Genomic DNA, 12,047 nt, shown 5'->3' on the forward strand with positions numbered 1-12,047 from the left:
ACAGTGTATTGGTTAATTACACATGAGTGACCCTGTGGGACTGAATTGGTTGGATCTAATAGAATGAATGACACAAAATTATAAAGAGGAAAAAAATAAATGAAAAACCAAGAAAAACCTTAATAAAGAACGCCATACCATGCTACATTAATTGGCAGTCATCGGTTTTCCCTTTACATGAGGTTTGTTATGGAGAACATGCACAACGTGTGTGCATTAAAACAAAATCATATTTTGCAAGATAGTTTTATTTATAGTAATTTTGAACATGCACATTGATACATTACACTCTATCAACGCAGTCATTTCCAGATGTATCAATAATCCAATAGCCACCCAATAAAGCAGTGGCGTTTCTTTTTTTTAGAATAATAATTACTTCTCTAAACAAACTACGATCAATATATCAGTTGACCTTAGTGCGCTTAGCAGAAAGCCCAATTGGAAAATCTGAATGTGTACTTTTCGCCAGGGGGCTGTACAAGCAATGTGGTTTTGCAAATGGAACCAAGTCAATTTTTCTGGCTGGGTTTACACTCAACAGATTCAGCAGACAGAGCTGTATACAACAAATAAATCATCAGACCGGCTGACTATATTTTTCGAATTTTAGAAACTTTCCATAGCAACTCTGCAAGCTTTATCATTTACATCCTTGCAGGAAATCCATTTATACTCTTCCATAATTGAGCACAGTAAACAAATAGAAGAAGTCTAATCACTAAAGGCCACTTTTGGTAGATTTGTATTATTTTTATGTTATTTAAAATATATATTTTTAGAGAATTGACCTTGGGGAATAATCTTAAAAGGAAGTTTATTATTTACAGTGAGGGCACACCCATCTGTGAGATTTAAAAAAAAAAAAAAAATGGTAGCATTATCTATATCATTGCCTGAACAGAGAAAATAAAACTATTTAATAAAAAAAAATAAAAATAAAAAAAAAAAAGACAATTCTCACCAGCAGCTTCCCACTGAACAGAGGTTCACACAGAGGGTCACCAGACTAGGCTTAGCTGTGCATGTAGCTAGACCTAATCTTAAACGAACACTCCAAGTACTATAACAACAACAGTGTACTAGTTGTCATGGTTCTTGGAATTTTACTTCTTACCTAGGGTATGCTGGATTGGCCGTCCCTGCCTCCACTGCGGCCGGAGGATCTCAGCTCTTAACTTTGAGCCAAGGCCAGAAACCAGAAAAATGGTTTAAAAAAAAAAAAAGTTAACGTGTGGTGGGTAGAACTAACCATTCAGGAAAGGGTGACTTGTGAAGATGCATCCTCAGGCTTTGCATGCACTCGGCTAAATATGCTTAGATTTTATTTCACTGTTTTTTGTTTGTTTTTATTTATTTCACATTTATTCCCCCCCTACTTTCCTTGTTCTCATGCCAACTTCATGTAATCTCTTACTTTATTTGAATAGTGTCCAGCTTGTTTTTTTCTAGCCCTTTACTTACATAAAAAAGATGTCTATTTTGTTCCAGATATCCATAGATCATAGTTGCTATTTTTTTTATTGAGGTCATACCATAGTATTTAAAAAAAAAACAAAAAAAAAAAACACCAAACACACACAAAATTAAGTAATAAAATATGTTAAATAGATAATAAATATATATTTCTCAATTAACTTGGAGGTCATGGGTGCCATCTTTATCTTAAGGGGTTAAACTTTTTATGAACAATTTAACCCCAGGTGGCACTTGTTCTCCAGGTCCCTCCTCCACCAAACCTGGCTTTATAGAGGTTACTTCGTACTGGGTGCCATTAGAGGCTGAGAGCGTCAGCCTCACTAGCGTACCTTTGAGAAAAATGCATGAGAAATCCTTAAAAAGAATCTTAGAATGTATACATCTATGATTTGAAATGTATATTGGCTTGTTGAGGAACATTTCCCTGTGTGGGAAAACACCTAGATTTTATTTGATTATACCAGCAATTTAATGTGTTTGCACAGTGTTACACCAACAGGGCTATTCACTGAAGTTGAGAATTCAAAGTTAATTCCAACTACTGAAAACAAGTCAGTCATGCTTTTAGTTTATAAACAAATCGGTTTGTGTTTGTTGTCTCTGCTCTACAGTTATCCTTCCCCCTAATTGCTCATTGCAAATGGAGGAAAATGGGTGCCAAATACCATGTGAGTCTTCACATTCTGAACACCGACCCCGCAGTCCTGAATCAATCAAGTCAAGATCCCGAAGAAATTTGATTTCTCTCCAAAAGTATCCAATTGCTACATACTGTAGTGCATCATGTTTTAAGTGCTAAACGGGAGCATAAAAAAGCGATATTTCTAAGGAAACAAAGTGAATATGGCATTCCATACATAATACTGGGAGCGGCCTGGATATCGCACATCCATGCAGCCGTATAGACCAATTTAAAATTTTAGAAATTGGCACTATCCTCTGGTAGTGGTTTTGGTATTTAGAATGTAGCACTCGATAAACACATTATTTACAATGAGGGGTTAGCAGACAAATATAACAACCACAAAAACAAAGTCAGTTGGTGTAGTCCTATATGTTGGCATCAGAACAGAGAGCATTAACAGGTAATATTCACTTCTATATGTACATCAAGACTGTGAAGAAAGAACGATTGCAAACGACAATAGAAATAACACAGAGTGGAAGGGAAGTGAGGGTTTTTCTACTGTCAATATGCAATCACCACAAAAAAAAATGTCTATGGACTACAAGTGTAACATATTCACACAGTCAAACAACCAGCAAAATAAATACAAATGGGCAATACAAATGCATCACATTGCCAGCTATATGGCAGAGACAAAACAAATCTGAAAAACACACAAAGAAACATCAGAATCTTTAATATAAGCATTCTTGGGATCTTTTTTTTTTTTTATATTTCCATAATTCCAAACTTTAGCAAATATGATACCAACTAAAGAGGGCAGTAGGTAGAGGCTAGCCCCTGTGTAAGGTTCACTCAAGGATATTATGCTCGTCGTGGTCATAAACAATGCAGACAAAAGGGAAAAAAAACAATTGGAGCTCATAAAGACTTGTTATACACCTTCTTACTAAAAAAAATAAATGTAAAAAAAAAAATTTTGTATGTATTTTAAGAAATGCATATGATGTTAAAGTACTGCAAAAACGATTTAATAATGGACTAGAATAAAATCACAATAGTACTTGAAAGATTCCTGACACATGCACCGATTATGATCGTTCAACATCATCTTTTTTACAACTGTATATGTATGTATGTACTCATGTAATATCTGGAGATGTCTTTATTTAATTTCATGCAAAGTATTATAAATTATTTTGTTCAGCACTACTAAAATCCGATTTACTCTCGCGCCGCTAGATCCCTGACTGGCATTAGAAAGACTACTTACAAACTGATGCAAACTATCACCAGCACATGCTAGAGGAATTCAATTAATATAGTGGAAATGATCTGCCATCATTGTTTTTGCAAAGGAAGTCACAAATGCAGCACAGGAAACCATCTTCATCATTTTGTTTGTATAAATAAAATGTCAAACCTGCTGCCAATGGAAGTCAACGACTAATTTCCACATAAACTCAAAAACGAAAGGTCATTTTCATATGTACATTATTTATGATTGAACTTCTCATGCCCGCTTTGTTTTGTTTCAATGCAGAAAATAAAGTTAATTTTCCCAGGACGTAACATACACAAACTACTTAATGTGAGGAAACTCATCGAAGTTAGAAATAGACAGCAAGCCATGAATATGAAAGGATTTCTTACCTGTTTCCAAAGGAAAGCATCTGTCAGGTTAAGCCTCCATGAAATAATTAAGTGTAGAGCAGACAGAATCAATCCACTCAACACAGCTGCCCTCATACGCACAGGAAGCAGTGTATAAATGATGTAAATGAAGAAGACACTCCACCAAATCCCTTCAGAGGCACTGCGTGGGGTGACCATTAAAACACCAAGAATCTGCACTGCAAAAAGCACTACAATAACTACGTAGCTGACAATCCACATATAGTCTTGGTGAAAGCCATTTCGGTTGCAGACCACCATTAGTGACAGAAAAAGGGCCATGGCCACAGCAAGTACAGACACATACAGTTCATTAAACGCTCCATGAGTGCAGTGAAATATCAGCATCACCAGGCATACTAACACTAGTGCACCCATTAGCATAGTCAGACTGCTCTGGTTCATCTGGAAGAAGTAGCGTTGGTAAAGGCGTTCTAGTTTGGCAGACTGGAACTTCTTTGATTGGAACACTTGCAGAAATCTTATCCAACATTCCCTTGGGGTCACGTGCCGATCCCCATCTTCCATGCCCACTACTTCCGCCGAGCCCATTTTGGAGTTTTTAACCTCCCCATCCTCAAAACCCAGGGCTACACTTTTGAGACCCAAGTCACCACCAGCAGCCCCCTTCTTTCCATAATGGTCCTCTTGCCAAGTGCAACGGAGGCTAAAATTGTTACGGCTACTCCTCTCCATTTCAGGGTCCTGAAGGCAACTCATGTAACGAGGGCCACACAAAGTGTTGTTCTTGCGCTTGCCCTTCTTTCCGTTGCGCTCCCCCCATGCCGTCTTTCGCTCGTCCACTTTGGGAACAAGGATGCCGCTAAACCAGGACATTCTGCTGCAAGACAGATATTTTGAAAAGGTATCAGTCATTAAAATATAATGTGTACCTCAGGATTCAAAACGTTGCAGGTTTACATGCATGCGTACTTGCTTTACTTAGAGAGGATTTTGCCAAAAACAGAATAATGGTGTTATCTTGGTTAAAGCTATGGCCTGTTAACTGTCGTTTGAACTCGGAAAAAAGACAATTATGTACGAATACACTTCTAAAAATTATACAGCACAGTACCTATACATTTAGATAAATTACCCATGTGTCTGTCATGACACTCACATCCTCTTCGTGAGTGACTAGTTAATAAATTATTAAAAAATGCTTTTAAAGTGGATTTTCACTGAAACCTGTGGGAAATATCTATGCAAGATGCAAAATTCCAGAGTGCACCATCATTTATATTCAGATAAACAGAATATTGCAATGGTCATGTGGGCATTGACACAATTCCTAGCAAGACCTTCAGTCGTTCGTTTTCTTCTGAGGGAGGGGGTACATCTCCCAGAAACCTTCTGTGTGCAAACATCGAGCAGGGGTCGCGTACAAGTGTACTACTAAAGCAAAAAGGGAAACTTTACAGGTTTAGAAGGACGGAAGGTGGGCTTATTGAGCAACACAATCCTACCATTACTACGAATATAATAAAATAAAAAAAATTAAAATGCCCACCCATCCTTGCTAACTTTAACCTAATAACATATCTAGGTACCCGGAGTGCCTCTGTGAACTGCTGGTCTGTCATGTCAACTCATTGAGAGGGGGAAAGGGGTTAAAAAAAACAGTAATTTAAACATAAATTAATTTAAGTAAAATTAATGTAATACTGCCACCACAATACATTTCTCAGAAACAAAGCTCTGACTTTTTTCCCCATCTTCAATTTTTAAGCCGTATTATGGAAGAAACTATCAGATAATCTTTCCTACCCTTTAAAGCAATCTTATTATTAGGTGTACTTCAGGTAGAAAATGTGTAGGTCCCTTTAATGCTGAACTTTCCAGGGTGTTAAGTTGCATGCAAAGAGAGCTGTAGAATTATTAACATTAACAAATAAATATTATCATCTGGATTGCAGGTAAAACAAGAGGAAAAGATTGTATAGAGCTGTGTGTACCTGAGAGATCAGGCACAGAAATCCTCCCATTTGAAACCAGCCTCTAAACTGAGTGAGGGTGTGTTTATTTCCTGATCATCAAGCCGTAGAGAGAAAGCAAATAAGGCATTACAATGTGGCATGTTTTGTTAGACAGTCAACGCTCAAGAAATGTGAACTCATGTATGAATAGACTGGGGTTAAAAAAAGAAGAAAAAAAAAACCAACTTGAAAATACATTTTTATTACAACTAAAATTTGATCCTGTGAATCTCCACACATACAGCTGTCTGACATATTACTGTAATGGATACAAGCAATGAAAAATCCAGAGCAGTAGGATCATTTCTCTAAAACGTTTCCAGAATGCAAAAAGAAAGTGATGATGCTGCTTCACATACATTAATTATTGATCCCTCCATGGAGCCATAAAATACACATTTATTTATTCAGCTAGAATCCCTGAATTGAGAGATTTATTTCTTTTTAGATTGCTGTCTCGCGCTCTCTACCCACCTAAACATACAACTCTGCCCTTACTAAAAAGCAATATTTGCCTTCTCAACATCACTTAGTAGAGCTCATCGTGTGTCAGTCTACAAATGATCAAAGTTATGTACCCAGAGCATTTCTGAAGCAATGTTCTAAAATGGACCAGTATGTAATGTATTCCAAACAAATGTGCCTTTAGATTAGTTCACTTTAAGAACTTCGCCTTAGAATTTCCAATAATAAAAGATCCGGGCACACAGTGTAAATGGTAAAAAAAAATGTGGCAATCGCAAGCCTCTTTTGAGCTATTAACAGCAACTAAAACTCTACAATAACTTAGCTACCATGACTTTTTAGAATTGCCCCACTCTAAGAGTCTGTATTGCTATATAGAATCTCACCAATTTCTGACATTTCTATAGTCTACCTATACACTTCTATAGTCTACCCAAAATCTAGGGTTTGTGTTATATATGTGAAACCAAGTCATTCAGTACTTACCTCTCCTGTGTGGGAGGTGGCAGCTTCCCAGAAGCTCCCGGCTGGGTGGGTGATACTCGGCATTTATTCCGTCGGCCGGAGAGGTGGGAGAGGACCTCTGATTCAGAGCTTGTTAATTCAATGACATTGGGATTAGGAGAGATCTCAATAGGGCACCTGGAAAAGGTAGGTGGGTAAAAAAAAATAAAAAAAAATACATAGTTTAGTTTAGAGAACATTAACAACTACTAGGTCATATCATTACTTTTTTTTCCCCTTGTTTCAACTTGGAACAAGTATTAAGGAATAACATTGTAAGTTTCGAATCGTCCAGATGTATTCGATTTCTTGCTGACATGTAATCCTGGAAACTGGATATACATTCTCACTTAGACTGATATATTTTGAAATAGGACTATTCTTTTTGTAACTCCCAGGTAAGCAAATCCAAACAGCTCCGATAACGAAAATGTATATAGAAAAAATGCTTTCACCAGAACTACGGTTCAGAACTAGCAGACCAGCATTGAAAGCACTAGCACTACTCAAAACAGGAACTTATAACAGTCACTTGTAAGCTATGGAACAGGTACACTGAACTTTATTATGGAAGATATGTTGCAAGTTTTGGGGCGGTTTTAAATCAGCATTTTATTGATGTTTTGATGAATTTAAAATAATGAAACAAGCAACCCTCCTTGTGAATGGCTCTACTTCATTTCACCAGAATTTCTACAAAACATCAAAAGCTTTAGGTTTTTCCCCAAAATACACTTTGTCTGGGAAGCCCATATTCATTTAACAATTGATTTAAAACAAATCCTTTTGTCACTCTGGTACACTAAAGCCAAACAGTGATATACGAGTCACAGGTAAGCTCTGGCAAACCAGTATTGGACTGGTCACCAGTTTATTTACAACCAACCTCTGTAATTTATATATCATGCAGGTACATTTTATCCACGTGTGTAACATCATGGATTCCATCCAGCTGCGTGACTAGTATACATGCACATTTTAAATGATGTCAAAGATGTCACATTCATAAAGAATGGTTACAAAGGATGTCATATTAAACTTTATCTGGCATCAGTCTGGGTACTTCCACCCTTTGCCCGATGTCCAAATGTATTCTTGTCAAACTATCACTATAATCATAACTCATTACGCAAATTCATAGTGATTGACATTGAGCAGTATTAAATTGGGGCATGCAATGGGCAGGCCTTTGTAAGTGTGTCTGTGACACTACATTTTCGTCACTGGAAACATTCAAAATGAAGGTCCTGCCCAGAAATGGGCACGCAAATACACCCTCCCTGACCAGTCACACTCAGGGCAGACCATGAGTAGAGCACTATCGATGTGCGCTGTGAGCGGTCCCAATTCTCTGACACCATTCTGCACAGTCTTTTTATGATGTGTTCTCACGGAACACATAAAATCACTCTCAAAATATAAAAGTAAGTTTTAAAATATTTGAGAGTACTACAAAAGGACCCAATACAATATTCTCATTTATGCTCTGAAAACTGCAATTTCTTCTTTGGGGAAGAACATTTTGAACACATGTAACTATGGCTATCCAAGTCTGATATATGATCACTAAATCATTTTACAGCGAAAATGAATACCTGGCACAGCAAACTCGGAACAGCTATAAAATTTAAAGGGACACTATAGGCACCCAGACCACTTCAGCTCAATGAAGTGGCCTGGGTGCCAGGTCCCTCGGGTTTTAACCCTTAAGATGCAAACATAGCAGTTTCAGAGAAACTGCTATGTTTACATTTGGGGTTAATCCAGCCTCTAGTGGCTGTCTTCAGGACAGCCACTAGAGGGGCATCTGCGACGCTGGAGGCATATTATGAGGGCACCCTCAGGGTACTGTAGTGTCAGGAAAACCGATTTGTTTTCCTGACACTATAGTGATCCTTTAAATACAAAACATATTGTCAATTCATATAGCAAACTCGGTAACATGAAAAACTCTGAAGATAAACACAAAGATATTTTTGTCTATTTGCAAAGCGAACCTAGTGACACTAGGTAATTAGGAGCCTAAATACAAAAGAAAGGTCTATGACCCTGTGAACAATTATTTTTATCTGTTCAAGGATTCAATGTACCATGAGCAAAAAGGGACAAGACCTTCTACATCTTCAGGGAATTGTACAACCAGTTGAAAGAGGTTCTAACTGGCTGTATTTTTATTAATCAACAGGGAACTTAACAGACAACATATTGTAACAAGCAGCCCAACTTACTCCCAAACACAAAACAAGCATTCTAAAAGAAAAACTGCTTCTAAAGAGAAACATCCACTTCTCAGAATTTGTATGTTTACTTATTTTACTTTGAATTAAAGGAAAACGAGCGTGTTGGGACTCTAGTACCCTCTGTACTTGCAGTAGCAAAGGGTTAAAAAAAATAAAATGTAAAAAAAATTTTGAATTTTTTTTACACGTACTGGAATCCAATGTCAATGTCCCTCAGTGCTGGTTCACATTTCCTCTAAAGCTGCTAGAGGAGGTCTTATCCCTTTACTGTAAAAATCAGTTTCTCAAATCCAGCAATATTTTTCACTGCAGGGTTAAGAGAATAAAGGACAGTGCATCCGAGCCACTTCAATGTGATGAAGTGGTCTGGGTGCCAATAGGGTCAGTTTAACAGACACGTTTGTGAGATCTCAATAAATGTTGCAGTCAACACAGCTGTATTTACCTCAATCCTGGAACCAATTGCCTCCATCTGACACCCTCATTGCTATAACCCTTGTAATTTGCACCTGTCAGTCAGCATTGAGAGAAGAGACTGCAAAACAATATTTCTGTTTCTCCTCCTGCAATGCAAACAGAGCCCTGGCTGTGCCTGAACTGAAGTGGATTGTGATGTCAAACTTGCTAAATGTTTAATATACATTCTAAAGAAAGTAACATGACAAAAAAAAAAAAAAAAAAAGCTAACACACGTTATAGATGTTTTTCTATGTTTTATTCAGTGGTATGATTTACACAGACATGACCATTCCCTTTTAAATAATTTACAATATTCCTATATTACTCATAGGAATTGCATAACTTAGTTTTATGAGAATTTAAATATGTAAAGATCCTAATAAAGAAAGAAGAAAAAAAAGTTCAACAAAAAAAGATAGAGAAAATCTAGCTTTTACTAAATATGAGAGTCAGAAAGTCTTATATTTTACAAACTTACTTTACAACTAAATTCTTTTATCTCTGTAATAATGCTTGTAAACATATTTAACCAGTACTCTAGACACAATAAAAACACTGCGTGCACGATATGGATGTCACATATGGATGTCACGATATGGATATGAACAGTTACGTCAACTGATACTACTTTGACATAAGAAGCAATTATTAAATAAATATCATCCACCACATATGGCCAAACAAAAATTATGTCCAAATTCCTATTCCTTACGTTACTTGCCCTTGCAAATGATGTGGAGTCTAACCCTGGTCCCCCAACTAATTCTAGTCCTAATCTCCCCACTAAAAAAGACCTCTTTTGCAAGCCTGGTGTTCCCATTACAGACCAAAAATCATTGTGCTCTCTGAATCATGGTTAACAACTAAAATACCAGACACCACCATTGCAATACAGGGTTATTCATGTTTTAGAAATGAAAGAGAGGAGGAGGCATTGTTATTTATGTTGACAATTCCATAAAGTTTACCCCCATACAATACTTTAGCCCTTCTGCCACCTTTGATTTCTTTTTTGCTACAATTGAGATCCCGTACAGTAAATCAATCATTGTTGCAGGAATCTACCACCCACCTAGCTCCCCAGTGCATTCCCTATCTAACATAGCCCATCTCCTTAGTGAAACCATATCTCAAAACCCAAAAAGTGTTGGTCTTTGGAGATTTTAATATTGATTGGCTGAATCCTAAAAATAATAGTTCTTGCACGCTGTTTAAGATATTGCAGCTAACGTAATTAATCTCCTCTCCAACTCGCATAAACATTTAAAGCCATAACCATACCCTGCTTGATTGGATTCTCTCCACTTCTCCGGATAGAATCCAGGAGGCCGGTGTTCTCCCTAACAGTTTCAGTGATCACTCTTTAGTGTACTGTGTGCGCAAAATAAAGGCTATTAAATCATCTCCCAAGATTAAAATCACCAGGTCCTTCAAAAAATTAAATCTTGATGTCATTAAGAAAGGATTCAAGAACCTCCCATGGCACAGATTAAACATTATCCCAGATCTAGACTGTGCAGTTGAATTATTTCAGTCTGAACTCCTACAAGTTTGGAATTTGCATGCCCCGCTGCATAAGGTGAGGGTAAAAAGGAGCACATATGAACTAGATCACAGCTGACCTCATCCAAATGTACCAGTATCAGGATTCTTTGTGGTCCAAGTTCAAGCGTACTGGCTTTATGAATGATCACTGTGCATATAGACAATGGCGAAATATATGCACAAAACAAACAAAATTGGCCAAGGCCCAATATTTCTGTGAAAATATAAACAATAACCTATCAAATCCTAGAAACTTTTGGAAAGTCATAAATAAATTACAAACTCCCCCAATCCACTCCCAACCCTCCACTGTCAAAGTGGATAACCAAACCCTGCAACTTCCCTTAGATGTAGCAAATGCCTTTAACAATTATTTTGCCGGATGCTCCACTGCCTTAATTGCTAAGCTAATAAATGACACGCATCCTGAAAATACAAATGTGGATCAGGCCCAATTAAATTTGCAAAGACCCAATATAGACAAGTTTAATTTTAGACCTGTACCTATTAGTGTTGTTCAAAAACACCTAAATAATCTAAAAATGAAAAACCAGTCCGGACCTGATCAAATCCCAGCAATGCTGTTGAAGCTCAGTGCGCCGGCAATTGCTAAACCCGTCGCAACCCTAATTAACGAATCCTTGGTGTCTGGATATATACCCAAACTGGAAGATTGCGAGATTAGTGCCTATCCATAAAAGTGTGACACTACTTTGGTTTCTAACTATCGCCCAATATCATTGCTGCCGGTATTGTAAAAAAGCTTAGAAAAATGTGTCCATACGCAACTATGTGAGTATTACCAACAATCAAACTATCTTACCCCTGATCAATCGGGCTTTCGCCAGAATCACTCCACTAAAATTGCCCTCTTAAAAGTTTGCAATGACCTCCAAACTGGCATGGAACAAGGAAACCTAACTGGAGCTATCTTCCTTGATTTTGCCAAGGCCTTTGACACGGTAGACCACGACATTCTACTGCACAAACTCAAAAACTCAGGTATTGGTGATTGTTCGCTAACCTGGTTTCAATCGTATGTATCGGATCGCACGCAATATGTGTCCATTTCTGACA

General features: G+C 37.3%; 1 protein-coding gene across 1 annotated transcript in view; it reads right to left on the bottom strand.

The window, feature by feature from the left end:
* Positions 1-12,047, bottom strand: part of ADCY6 (adenylate cyclase 6) — a 175,084-nt gene that overhangs the window by 130,216 nt on the left and 32,821 nt on the right. The window contains exons 2-3 of the mRNA XM_063426056.1: positions 6,709-6,864; positions 3,761-4,622 (exon numbers count right to left, since the gene is read on the bottom strand). Coding sequence (XP_063282126.1) covers positions 3,761-4,622; positions 6,709-6,864 — 1,018 coding nt within the window. The remainder of the gene's footprint in view (positions 1-3,760; positions 4,623-6,708; positions 6,865-12,047) is intronic.

This window comes from Pelobates fuscus, chromosome 1 (genome assembly GCF_036172605.1).
Source record: "Pelobates fuscus isolate aPelFus1 chromosome 1, aPelFus1.pri, whole genome shotgun sequence".
Taxonomy (NCBI): domain Eukaryota; kingdom Metazoa; phylum Chordata; class Amphibia; order Anura; family Pelobatidae; genus Pelobates; species Pelobates fuscus.